The sequence below is a fragment of the Uranotaenia lowii genome, chromosome 1 (assembly GCF_029784155.1).
Source record: "Uranotaenia lowii strain MFRU-FL chromosome 1, ASM2978415v1, whole genome shotgun sequence".
NCBI lineage: Eukaryota > Metazoa > Arthropoda > Insecta > Diptera > Culicidae > Uranotaenia > Uranotaenia lowii.
The window spans coordinates 160152727-160166298 of NC_073691.1; the positions used below are offsets into that span (position 1 = coordinate 160152727).

Below are 13572 nucleotides of genomic sequence, written 5' to 3' on the forward strand. Positions count from 1 at the left end.
TTGCGTAAAGATCATGAAACAATTATAGAAAGCATAAACATGAAAATAGAGCAGACTGTTCACAATGTTGTTTCCAATGAGATGAATTCTATTAAAACGGATATGAGATCAGTTACGTCTGCAATAGAGGCGTCACAGGAGTTTTTATCTTCGAAATTTGACGAAATTCAGACAGGCTTCGAAGATTTAAAATCCCGTAATGATGCTCTAGAAACAGAAGTATCTGGTCTCAAATCTAAACATTCTAAACTTACGGATCAAGTTCAAAAGTTAGAAATTAACCTGGACCGTTTTAACAAAGAAGCTATTTCGAAAAACATGATGATTTTTGGGGTGCCTTTTAAAAGTGGTGAGAACACCCTAGATTTGGTCCGTAAAATTTGTGGGTCTTTCGGCTATGAATTAAAAATTGAGCACATTGAAAACGCTGTCAGATTGTTTTCTTCTAATAAATCAAACGATTATTTCCCACCAATCAAAGTATTTCTAAAAGATACACTTATTAAGGAAGAAATTTTTAGCAAGAAACGAAGTTTTGGAAAACTTGCTTCTACCTTAGTGGATCCATCATTTTTAGTAAACGGAAAACCTTTAAACGTCACAGTTAGAGATGAGCTTACGCCTTTATCTATGGAAATCTTAAATGAACTACGCGAGTACCAAGATTTACTGGGAGTTAAATATATTTGGCCTGGTAGGGGTGGTGCCATTCTTATTAAACAAACAGACATTTCTAAACCTGAGATTATAAAAACAAAACTAGATTTGAGTCGTTTCATGAGCAAACACGTTATTCAACAGGGCTTTCCACACTTCCAAAAGAAACTCCGTCACCAAAACGTAAAAGGAACAATGCTGATTCAGGATCAAGTAAATAAAATTCAAAAATAAAATTGTAAGTGTTTAACCTTAGTATAAAGATAATTTAATGGATAGTTTAATTAATAAATACTATGAAAATATAGATGAATTTAATTTAAGTACTTGTGCTAATGATTTGGGTAATTTAAGAATTTTGCAGTGGAATATTTGCATTATGAATAGTTTATGTAAATTTGATTCTGTGCTACAAACTATTCATCAATTAAATAATTGTATTGATGTTATTGTCATTTGTGAAACTTGGCTCGTCAAAGATAATTGTAATATTTATAACATTCCAGGATACACCTCAATATTTTCATGTCGTGATCAACCATATGGAGGCTTAGTGATGTATATTAAAACGAATTTGAAATTTAAAGAAATTGAAAACAAAGTTGTTGAGGGTTTTCACAGAATAAGTGTTGAAATATGTCTGAGTGGTCAAATTTTCAGTGTTCATGGTATTTATAGACCACCAGCGTTCTCGTTTAACCTGTTTTGTGATGAAATTGAATCCTTATTAGCATCTGTTCCTGTTAACCATTCGAGTCTTATTGTTGGTGACTTTAATATCCCCGTGAATTTAGTTAATTTAAACACTGTGATGAAATATAAGTCAATTTTAGAATCTTTCGGTTATGCTTGCACAAATACTTTTCCAACAAGACCAAAAACAAAAAATATCCTTGACCACGTTATTTCGAAGCAGATTGACATCGACCGACTTAAAAACGATACTATTTTTACAGATGTAAGTGACCATTTACAAATTGTTACATCCCTAAAATTGTTATGTGATAAGAGGGAAACAATTCTGAAGAAAGAAATTATTGATCATTCCAAACTTAACGATTTGTTTCGAAATTATTTAAATAATATTCAACTACCAGAAAATGTTAATGATGGCCTACAGCACATTACAACAACTTACAACCGTTTTCTCTCAATGTCTACTAAAACACTCAATAAAAAGGTAAAACTAAAAGGCAATTATTGTCCATGGATATCTCTAGACCTTTGGACACTGATTAGAATAAAAAATAACCATTTGAAACGTTGTAAACGACATCCCGATAATGTCCAACTCAAAGAAATGTTGAATCATATAAACAAAAAGTTAAACTTTAAAAAACAAGAATGCAAAAAACAATATTACGAGCGATTGTTAAACAACACTCCACATTCCAAGCTTTGGAGAAACATAAATACACTCCTTGGTAAAAATAAAATCACCGCTCCAATAAATCTTTCTGATGAAGAAGGCTTAACAACAAACAATTCTGAGATTTGTGAAAAATTTAACAAACATTTTTCTACGATTGGGAAAAAACTAGCTAATGAAATCCCATCTGATCCCGGCAGTGATCCTTTGTCGCATATTAATAGTGTACAAAATACAATATTTTTACGTCCAGCTAGTGTCAACGAGGTTCGACTAGTAATTCTATCTCTTAAAAATAAAAAGAGTCGTGGACCTGATGGATTTCCTGTAGATGCGTTAAAAAATAACAACGAAATTTTCTCTGGTATACTCATGCAATATTTTAATCACATGTTAGAGACAGGAGTTTATCCGGATTGTCTTAAAGTTGCAAAAGTTATTCCCATTTTTAAGGCAGGTGATCCACATGACGTAAATAACTACCGTCCAATTTCAACCTTAAGTGTTTTTAGTAAAGTTTTTGAAAAACTTCTAATGAATAGAATTGAAAATTTTTTAAATCAGGAAAATATACTGTACAAATTGCAGTACGGTTTCAGACCTGGATCGAGTACGCTAATTGCTATCACAGAGTTAGTTGATTCTATTATTTCAAAAATTGATTCAAAGAATATCGTTGGTGCTTTGTTCTTGGATCTTAAAAAAGCCTTTGACACACTAAACCACGACATATTATTGTCCAAATTGAATAAATACGGAATAAGAGGTGCTGCTAACAACATCCTTCGCAGTTATTTATCGGAAAGGAAACAATTCGTAGCGATCGAAAATACTAGAAGCGATTTGAGAAACATTGATATTGGTGTACCCCAAGGAAGCAACATTGGTCCGTTACTTTTTCTTTTGTATGTAAACGATCTTTGTAATTTACCACTGAAAGGCACAGCTCGATTATTTGCTGATGATACAGCTATTTTTTATTCAGCTGCATCAACGAATGTTATAACTCAACAAATTGAAAATGATTTGAAGTTACTATCAAAATATTTTAAATGCAACTTGCTTTCTCTAAACTATACAAAAACCAAATATATGTTGTTTCGTTCTTCACATAAAAAAATACTGTCAAATAATGACCCAATTATGGATGGAATTGTTATTGAGAGAGTTCATTACTTCAAGTACCTAGGAATTTTCTTGGATGAAACACTTTCCTGGAGTTGTCACACAGAGAACCTAGTAAAAAAAATTTCTCCTCTTTGCGGTGTTTTGTGGAAATTAAGAAACTTAGTACCCCAACATGTTCTTTTAAAGTTTTACTATGCATTTATTCAGTCTCATCTAAACTATCTTATTTTGATATGGGGAAGAGCCTCCTTGTCACATCTTCAAAAACTTCAGACCCTACAGAATAGATGTTTGAAAAACATCTTCAGACTACCCCTGCTTTTTCCTACCCAACAGCTATACTCTCTGGGAACGCACAACATTCTTCCAATAACCGAACTCTGTAATTTGCAAACCGTTATATATGTTCATGATAATATACACTCGAGTAGCAATAACCAAAACCTTAATTTTACTACGGGATTAAGAACCCACAATACCCGTCAAAATAATTACTTGCAACGATGCCGATCCATGACATCTTTAGGGCAAAAAAGAATTTCTTTTATAGGACCTACAATATACAACGCTTTACCTACTGAAATAAAGACCATCAACAACCGTTCCATGTTTAAAGTCAAAGTAGTACAGTTATTAAAAGAAAAATTGAATCGTTAAAAAAGTCGATCAACAACCAGTTTTTTTAAATCAAATTTTGTTTGTTTTTGTAGCATCGTAGTTTTCTTTTGTCGTACTTTTAACTATTAATAAGTAAACTTAAGAAAATGTAGCGTAATATTTGATAAGTTAACATTATTAAAAAAAAAGAAATGGATCTCTTTAAAGGAAATTTTCTTCCATTAAGATCCTTATTGTAATATTGTTTAATTATAGCATACATTTCCTCGCAGTAAATAATAAACTTTTGTGTTCTCAGCATGATTAAAATTTTGTTCGCGTTGAAATTTCTTTGTTTTTGCTGCCAGACGTGCTGAGAACAGTAGCGTCCATTACCAGGGGGCTCAATTGAGCCTCTTGGTGTGGGGGAGTGTGGTGGGCCGCTACAAAAAAAAAAAGCAAAAAAAGGGTTTTTTAGACACGCCCTACTTTTTTTATCTTGAAAAAATCATAAAGCGGTACCTTTCCATTGCATGGCTTTGATATGTTCAGCAAAATTTCTTCAAAAGATATGATTTATAGCTTTCTGGAACATTTCTATACTCTATCTATTCACCGAAAGAAATTAGTATCTCGAATTTCCATGGCATTTACAGGTCCTAATAATTCACCTTTTAAAAAGATAGCACTTATTATTTGAAGTAACTTTGTAGAATAAATGATTTTGTGTTATTAATTTTGTTTAGCTAAATGTTTGATCTGGACCACTGCGCAGTGTTGCCACATATTTGTTCTACTTTTTTTTAACTTCAATTTTCATCAGAAACATTCTTAATAACGTTCAAGTCTTTTATAGTACTCTTTCTGTGGGCTGGTGGTGTTAGTATTTGTATAGTGCTTACTGCTAGCCATCATATCCTTGAAAGATGTAGGTACGCCTCAGTTGTTAAGTAAATTGAATCTTTTGAAAGCAACATAAAGTTTCACTGAGATCCTATTTGTGTGTGTTCGTTTTCAACATTCCTCAAAATGATGGCCGAATTAATCATTTGTCCTTTTAAAAAAAAACATACCTACAGTTGCGTTGAAAAAAGAATGAAATCGATTCACTCTCGATGATTTCTTTTCATGCAATACTTCGCGGGGCAGAAGCAGTGGTGTCAATGGAATTTATTGTTTATCAATGCCAAAAGACGTACCCCTGTTAAACAGCTAATAACTTTTTTGTCTGATAAGATACGAAATTACGGTCTTCGACAAAGTTGTTCAGCGGAAAATTTTCTTTGAAGAATTTATAAATTGGCACAAAAACCATTAGCAAGCTCTGTTACACAGGTGAAACAAAAATGATGATGATTTTTCAGTACAAAATATTCAATTTTCCCATACAAACATAGAAGTCCAAATTTACTCATGTAAACGTTACTTAAAAATTCTGCAAAAAAAATCATGGATGAGTTTTGAACCAAAACGAAGCTTTTAAGACCCCAGGGTTTGAGAAATTCAAAAATGACCCCAAATCGACTCAGTCTACTGTTACAGTAAACGTAGGGAAAATTGAGTTTGCCTTACAAAATTAGCTGAAACTTTTTCATAATTCACGTTTTCGTTTCAAAATTTTGAGAGGTTATGAAAAAAAGTACATTCTAGTTTGAGACCAAATTTGATCGAAATCTATCAGCGTGATTCAAATTTCAAGCGTATTGATTAAGAGGTTGATTTCGGAATAACAGGCGATTTCCTTTTTTATGGGTGTGTGCATAGAATCAATATTTTTGCGTTCTCTTCTTCGCTGTTGGAATTTTTTCATTCTCAAAATGCTTTAAATTCATGCAAATTTCAATTTTACAATGATCTAAGATGATATTGATGGTTTGACTTGTGTAGTTTTTCCTATAGAATGTATCTATGGATGTAAGGAATCATACATGTCCATAGGAATGAAATCGCCTTTTACCCTGAAACAAACCTCATATTCAAACCGCTTCAACATTTGATCGCATTGATCGATTTTGATCAAATTTGGCCACATACTAGAATATACTTTTGTACATAATCTCACCTAGTTTTGAGAAGAAAACGTAAAATTTGACAAAGTAACAGCTAGTTTTGTGAGGCAATCTCAAAATTCCCTACTTTTACTAAAAAAGCTGTAGAGTTATAAACTATTCATTCAATGAGTTTTGAACATTTTGCGGGCACTAGGGAGAGAGATATTTTAGTAAAAGTAGGGAAAATTAAGATTGCCACACAAAACAAGTTTATCCAGCTTGTGTGACAGTTTCATGAAAAACTATCTACTGTGAGAGAAATGGCATTCTGTCGAATTTCGAAATTTGTGAACTACTCTGCGCGATTACATTCTTTTCTTTTAACGCAACTCTTTAACTGAATTGGGGCAGAATGTCTTCAAATACAGAACCGATCGTAATTGTATAGAAATTGGAAGCACGCGCATTGTCACTTCGACTTTGAACTACCATAACTTTTTACTCTGATGATATTTTTTGTCACATTTTCTGCGTAAGATAGATCAACTATCACACTAGGGTAACGGACTTATTTTGGACCGGGTACATATTTTGGACCACCTTGAAGCTTTTTTCCAATATTTCTCTCATAAATCGAGTTTATCATGAGAATTTTGAACAAACATAGTTGAAGCTACTTCTAATAATTCTAATCATATCTAATATTCCATTCAAATAAGCTGATAAGGGAGAGAAAATTGAAAATAAAGTTATGACTTTTCACAGTTGGGCCGAATCAAGCCCACTTCAGGAGGACGGAGTCAACTTTCAAGAGGATTTCTGCATAACTGTGATGGATTTAACAACTACAAACATCTTTACAGCTATGATCAAACACTTGAAAGCTCGAAGAACCAAACCAACTTGTATTAATAGTAATTTGACCCATGTCGAAAATAGGTCTTACTCAATTCCTTAGGGACTTATTTTGGACCACTCAACATAACCTGAGTATTAAACTTGCTATTAAATGTTCATGAACGTAATATGACATTTTAAGACGATATGAAAAGAACTATGCACACTTTTTTAATCGCTTATCTTTATATATCAAAAGCAATTTCTGTATGTTTGTTTGTCCTCTATAGACTCAGTCGTCTTAAGAGCTAGAGGTCTGAAATTTGGCATGGATGCTCAATAGGACTAGGAATGCTGAAAAATATTTTCAGATTTTCGGATGACCCCTTCTGAAGGAGGTCGTCCATACAAGACAAATAATGTTTCGCGATATTGACGTTACTTTTCATCGGATTGTGTTAAAAATTTGCACAAGATTGTATAAGAGGCCACCGAAAAGAGGTTTAACTTCTTGGCAATAATTGCGTTATTATGCAACGATCGAGTCGAAGCTGTTCATGACATATTCCAATTTGAAAGCGAAACGGAGTTCGTAGGGGAAAAGTTCATATAACGCCCCATGTGGCTAATACGCGCCACCTTTGTTTTGAAGAATCAGAAACATTTTAAGCCTGCAAAATATTACCAATTTGTTTTAAATGCTGTGATTGGTCATGGCAAGTGTGAATTTTTCCTTAAAATGCCCCCGTGTCGTGATAATTTCACAATTTAGGTTTTTCATCATTTTGATCTAAATTTTAAAACACTTTCAATAAGGTGTCACCAAGCAGAGAAAAACGAATAAGACAATATTTTCTGACACATCGATAGAGGAGAATCTAAACTATGATTTTATGCTTAAAAATCATGCTGAACTCGCAAAGGTATGCTTTTTATGAGTATGTTCTATCACGGCCAATGCGTTCGTTATAACGCGCAAATCGTAGTAGGCTGAAAATAGCATGAAATTTTCAAAAAGGCCAATTTTCATTGAAAATGAACAAAATGTCTAAAACCATATTTGGAGCGTTAATTCAGCCCAAAAAATCTACTTTTCATTTTTTTCAAAATTTTGATTAGTCCATTTTGATTTTCTTTTCAGTCAAAGTGTCTGTAAGTATTGGTGTGTTTTTGGTCTTCGGCTGCTTTCGGGTGTGTTCGGCTGCTAGGCGCATATTGAATACACAGCGGCGCGTATTTGCAACACAGTTTTGTTCTGTGGCTTTGAATATGGTCTTTAAAAATCAAGGTTTTGAAGCAACTATAGCAATTTGAGTAATAAAATATCATAGGCATTTGTAGAAAACACTTTTCTTCAACGATTGCACCCATTTTCAACACAATTTGTACGTGGAATACATAGAAAATCAGCGATTCGCTTAGGTGGCGCATAATAGGGCATGTTCCCCTATGGGATCAGCTAGTTATAAATAAAATTTGGAATTATGGCTTTATTTTATTGAGTCAACTCGCTTAAGCCCAAACCCACCTTTAGACAGGGTTCACCCCAGCAAACATTTTTGTAGGTATATTTCTCAACAAACTTTGCTATACGTTTCATATACATTATAAAATCATCTTATATAACTCGAAAAAACAGCATTTACGTACTAAAGTGGAGGCAATATACATACATATTTTTAACTTCTGGCTTATGCGATAAGTGTTGTAAAAATTGGACGATATACAACACCTTTTACCGTACATCCTGACAGTGTGTGAGAGAGCGCAAGTTCTGCTCTCAATGCATGCAAACCGTTGCCAGCGACAATATTTGCTGCTTCTCTCATTGGACAGTTTAACCAAATGGATCCTCTGATTTTTAGAAATCTGGTTGCACTGTTAATCGCAGAGAGAACAACAAGGTTGTTTTCTCACTTGAATCCCGCACGCGGGAGACAAATTTGCAAACATGGCGCAATTTTGTCATATCCGAGTCGGTAGACTTTAACTAACCATTTTTACGATCATTTACTTGGTTTGGTAGGAATTACGACTCGCTTTAACATTGTTAACGAGTTAAACTGACATTTCTAATACGATGTTATGTTTGCTGGGACTTCAATCGGCAAAAAACCAAGCCAATCATTCATTTAACTTACTTTTTGTGAACTATGCTTTAAACCACGTTGATCTAATAATTCACATTAATGGCAACTGTTTAGCAGTTGCCAAAAGTTACAGCTTAAAGAAGCTAAAAAAACATGAAAAAACTGAACATGCATACTATTTTTATGAAGTCATTATTTTTAATGCTTCATGAAAAATTATTGATGGTTTGGTCTAAGAGTTACAAGCACTCAGGGTTGATTTTCGAAAAAAAAAATGCTTGGTTAGAGAAATGATGAAATATAAACCCCGTCTAAACGAGGGGTTGGGGAAAAACTGACTACATATGTAATGAGTTTAATTTTTGTATTAATTGAAATATCTCAGTTATTAATAGAACAGTTTTGACAAAAAATATATTGAACTAGAGCTATGAGATAGCCTTAATTTGTGCCATAACTAAGAAAAAAAAATTGTTGAAATGGGTTAAAATTACAAGCGAAAAAGTACTAAAAATCTGGTTTTTAAGTCCCTGTGGTTATGCAATTTATGAAAAAAAACTATTGGAAAATTTACTCCAACGATAACTTTTTCGTAGAACAAAAGTGGTTTTAAAGATAATACTGAACTTTGGATTATCAGCGAAAAAAATCTGGCTTTCAGACGATTAAAAAGATCGCATAGTTTTCGCACATTTTTTATATTTTTTGAATCTCCTACAGAACTGAAGCTAAACCAAATCCAATTACCTAAGGTTTTGGATGTCAAATGCATCAATTGATGTCGTAGAGTTGATGATGTCAGACTTTCTTAACTTATCATTGGGTTGCCTGAAGGAGCTTTGGGTTCTAAAAATTGATCCTAAAGATAAGCCAACTGACTAGTATTTAACATTGCAGAAAAAAATTTGTCAAGATTGCAGTGTGCTGTCGAAATTTTCAAAATATTTGGAACACACTATATAAAGGAGGAGTTTTTCTTTTTTACTCTAAGAAGTTGTAGAAAACAGTTTAGTTTAAGTTTAAGGGTGGTCCAAAATAGGTCCAAAAGGTGCACAGCAAAAATTATTTCCTGTAAAATTACGCAAATGTCCTGTAACAAAAAGGAGCAGGACATTTACCGTAATTTTACAGGTCGAAAACATGATTACGTAGCATTTAATTTTCAGTGTACAACTTTTTTACAGGTCATTTGCTGTAATAATAAATGAATCTTCGTTAACTTAAAAAAAAATAATTTAGAATTACAGGTTTTGTTAATTGCAGGTGATTTTTTTTAAAGGTTGCAGTTTTCAGTGACACGTAATAGTCAAATTTTTTTTCTGTGTGGACCAAATAGAAACCTGGTGGTCCAAAATTCCGACCAGAGTAATGATCGAAGAAACAAGTTTTTAGGCTTAAATATTGCTCCATTGTAACAAACGCCGATATGATTCAATAGAAAAATCATTTATTTTCGTAATAAACGGATAAAGCAGTCAAAACTTGTAACATGTACTTTTTTATTTCACAAAATAGCATTGCCACTTCCCAAAGCGGGCCAAAATAGGTCCGTTACCCTATTCCACAAAATTTAAGCTTTCTAAAATTTGTGTGGCTTGAGATACAATATTTCTACGAAAATCGTACTATTTTGGACTCAACATTCAAACTTCAATACCGCAGAAACTACGCTACACTTTTTATTGAAATTTTGCAGGCTGATTGTAGTTGTTAAAATACTCACATTGACTCCATGAGCGAATGAGACTGGAAGCGCCGTTGTAATGATCAGTACCCAAAGTATCCGGATGGCCCAGATAGCGTTCTTGTCGGTGCGAATGACCATACTGGCAATCGGATGGACCACCGCCAGGAATCGATCCAGCGACATCAGCACCAAAGTATAGATGCTGGCATGAGCCGTTACCACTATCAAGTACTGAACACTTTTGCACCAAAGATCACCGAATGGCCAGCTCGAGAGCACGTAATCGGTGGCCGTAAATGGGATACAGAAGATCACGAATAACAAATCCGCTATCGCTAGGTTGATGATGAGCAGATTGGTAGTCGAGCGCATCGACGGATTTGACAAGACCACGAGCACGACCAGGGCATTTCCGACCAGCCCGGTGATTCCGATGAGTCCAAAAAAGATTGGCACTATGCGCGAAACAATCATTTCGATTTCTTCTTCCTCCTCCCGGGACATACCGTAGGCGGATGTCGTGGTCGGAAAGATGGTTCCATTGGTGAAAGCGGCAACACCGGAAGCAGCCGAAGCTGCAACAGCCAGGGAAGTGTAGTTTTCGTTAACCATTTTGAAGGGGGCCCACACCGGTTGTTTTGCCAGCACTCGGTTCCCAATAAATCACACACACGCCAACGTTTTCTGGGATGGCAATGGTTTTGCGTTAACAATAATTCACGACAGTTTCCGTTGCTCCTTTTCGAGGACCATGTGTTTGGAACTCCATAAAACATAAAACACCGCACCCGTTACGCGCCCATAAATCACACTCAGTTCCGTTCACATCCGGAAATGCCGAGATTAAATAGAAGCGAGGAAGTCTCACATAACCCACACTACATTTATGCCAACTTGTCGGCAACCACCAGCGGGACGATGAATGGTTCTACTCCGAAGAAGGAATCACGTCAATTCGGGATTCAACCACAATTTTTAACACTCGTAGAGTGGGAAAAAACTACATCCCATTATTCACTTCAATATCCGGTTCCGCTCTAGCGTTACGATAAGTTTCATGCATATGCAACAGGTAAAACACACCCAACCATTAACCTCACAAATCAACTTTCCCGTTCACTAAAACGTGTTGCTATCCGACTAGGGCAGCTCTGTTAATTCTATTATCCTTTTTAACAAGGGGATAAATATCCTACGCCATCCAACGCGCCTGGTGTCTTCCTATCAGTACCGAGATTCACACTCCTTCCAAACCACACCCAGTAATATCTGCCCACACCGATAAGTAATTGGAATTCATTAGACACCTCCCGAAAAAAAGTATAAAATTATCCACCAATTACCACATCCTGACAGGTGAGTACGGTCCCGCACTAGGAGGACAAAATAAAAAAAAAACTAAGGAAATAAGATCAAGGACCCCCAACTCAAAACAAAAAACCACAATCCACCCACTTACGAAGCAACAATAGTGAGGGTGCCAAATGGTGTCCCAACATCCGGTGAAAACTACCGCGGAAAACACTCCCTCACCCCGAGCTCCAGAGACGGACAACGATGCTCTCGGAACGACGGCTCAAGTGCTACTAAAGTGTCTGGCAGCCGTCATGCCACTGTATATACTTGAACCAACCAGGTTCAACTTTCGAGACGTATACGATTTCCTCTCGATTTGGGATGAACGTCGGCACCAAGCGAATCCTCCCATTCACAAGTCTGGTCCGGCAACAACTGTTTGGTTCAGTTCGGTCATGGCACCAGCAATCCACCTGTCGGATATGTCTTTGTTTTGGGGGCCGCATTTTTCCCGGCTTTCCATCGATGAGTTTTCAGTCCCGGAGCGGGAGAGCGTTTTCTCCTGGTTCACTTCCAGCCGTTCATGGATGCCAGTTTTCGGGGAGTTATGGTAAAATTTTGAAAATTCCTTCAACTCACTCTCCGTACTAAATCTTAAAACTGCAACCCAAGAATATCGGATTAACGGTTATTGCCGTGAAGAATCATCTCAACCCAAACTTAGTCATATCCTTTCAAATCCGTGCTTCTTTTGACACTTAGGGAGCCAAAACAATTATAATCTCGAAAAACTCTTGACATGAGCGCTACGTGAAATTTTACATGGATTTTGCCACCATGAAATCACGTGGACCTTTGTGATTTTCCGTTAGCAAACAGAGCGTGCACAGCAAGCGCAATCCACTTAATTTCCATATGACTTTCATGTGAAAATAACGTAGATCGAACATGAAAAGGGATTCGTTCTGCTACATACGATTGCCGTAGATTTCTTTGATACATACACTGCCGGCCAAAAGATTGGGATCACCCGCTAAAAAACATGCAAATTTTGATCGTTCATATCTCAACCTTCTTAGGTCATATTGCCAATCTTTTGATATCATCTGGAAGATAATGAGCAATAGCTATTTCGAAGGTATTTTGCTCAAAAATAATGTTTTAGTTTTGTACCTTGCCCTAAACTTAACCTAAATTTAGAACATTTTCAAGAAATCGCACTCAATATTCAAAGCCGATTATCTCGGGATAGGGTGGACGAAATTTGAATTGCATTAGGATCCTTTTTCTTTAATTCTCAAAATACAATAAAAAAAATACTTTTAACTCATAAAATAGACACTCAAGTTATCGTCTAAAAGTTTGGGATTATGCTTTTAAAAACATCCAAATTTATCTCATTCATATCTTTCTCATCTAACATTGTTTTTTAGATCTGAAGGGTTCATTTGGAAGCTTAGGAATTGTTGTTTTTTCATAAATTCGTTCAAAAATTATATTTTAAAGTTATAACCATAAAAAATCAGAATTATAAGTGTGAATTTTCGAAAAACAAATAATTTCAGGTGATTTTTTTTTGGTTATCACTTTAAAATATAATTTTCGAATAAATTTATGAAAAAACAACAATTCCTAAGCTTCCAAATGAACCCTTCAGAGAATGTTAGATGAGAAAGATGTGAATGAGATGAATTTGCATGTTTTTAAAAGAATGAACCCAAACTTTTGGCCGATACACCATACTAAGGGGAGATCCCAAACTTTTGGACGGTAACTTAAGTGTCTATTTTATGAGTTAAAAGTCCATTCTTATATTTTTGCACAAATTTTTCAATTGTGTTTGGAGAAGCAAAGAATAAGGATTCTAATGCAAATCAATTTTGAAATTTGGTCCACACTATCCCGATATGGTTGGCTTTG

At 35.1% G+C, this 13572-nt stretch overlaps 1 protein-coding gene across 1 annotated transcript in view; it reads right to left on the reverse strand.

The window, feature by feature from the left end:
- The window catches only part of LOC129740690 (allatostatin-A receptor-like), a 407612-nt gene extending 395545 nt beyond the window's left edge, over positions 1–12067 (reverse strand). The window contains exon 1 of the mRNA XM_055732449.1: positions 10393–12067. Within this exon, the coding sequence (XP_055588424.1) occupies positions 10393–10968 (576 nt within the window). The 5' untranslated portion in view covers positions 10969–12067. The remainder of the gene's footprint in view (positions 1–10392) is intronic.
- Positions 12068–13572: the final 1505 nt, after the last annotated feature.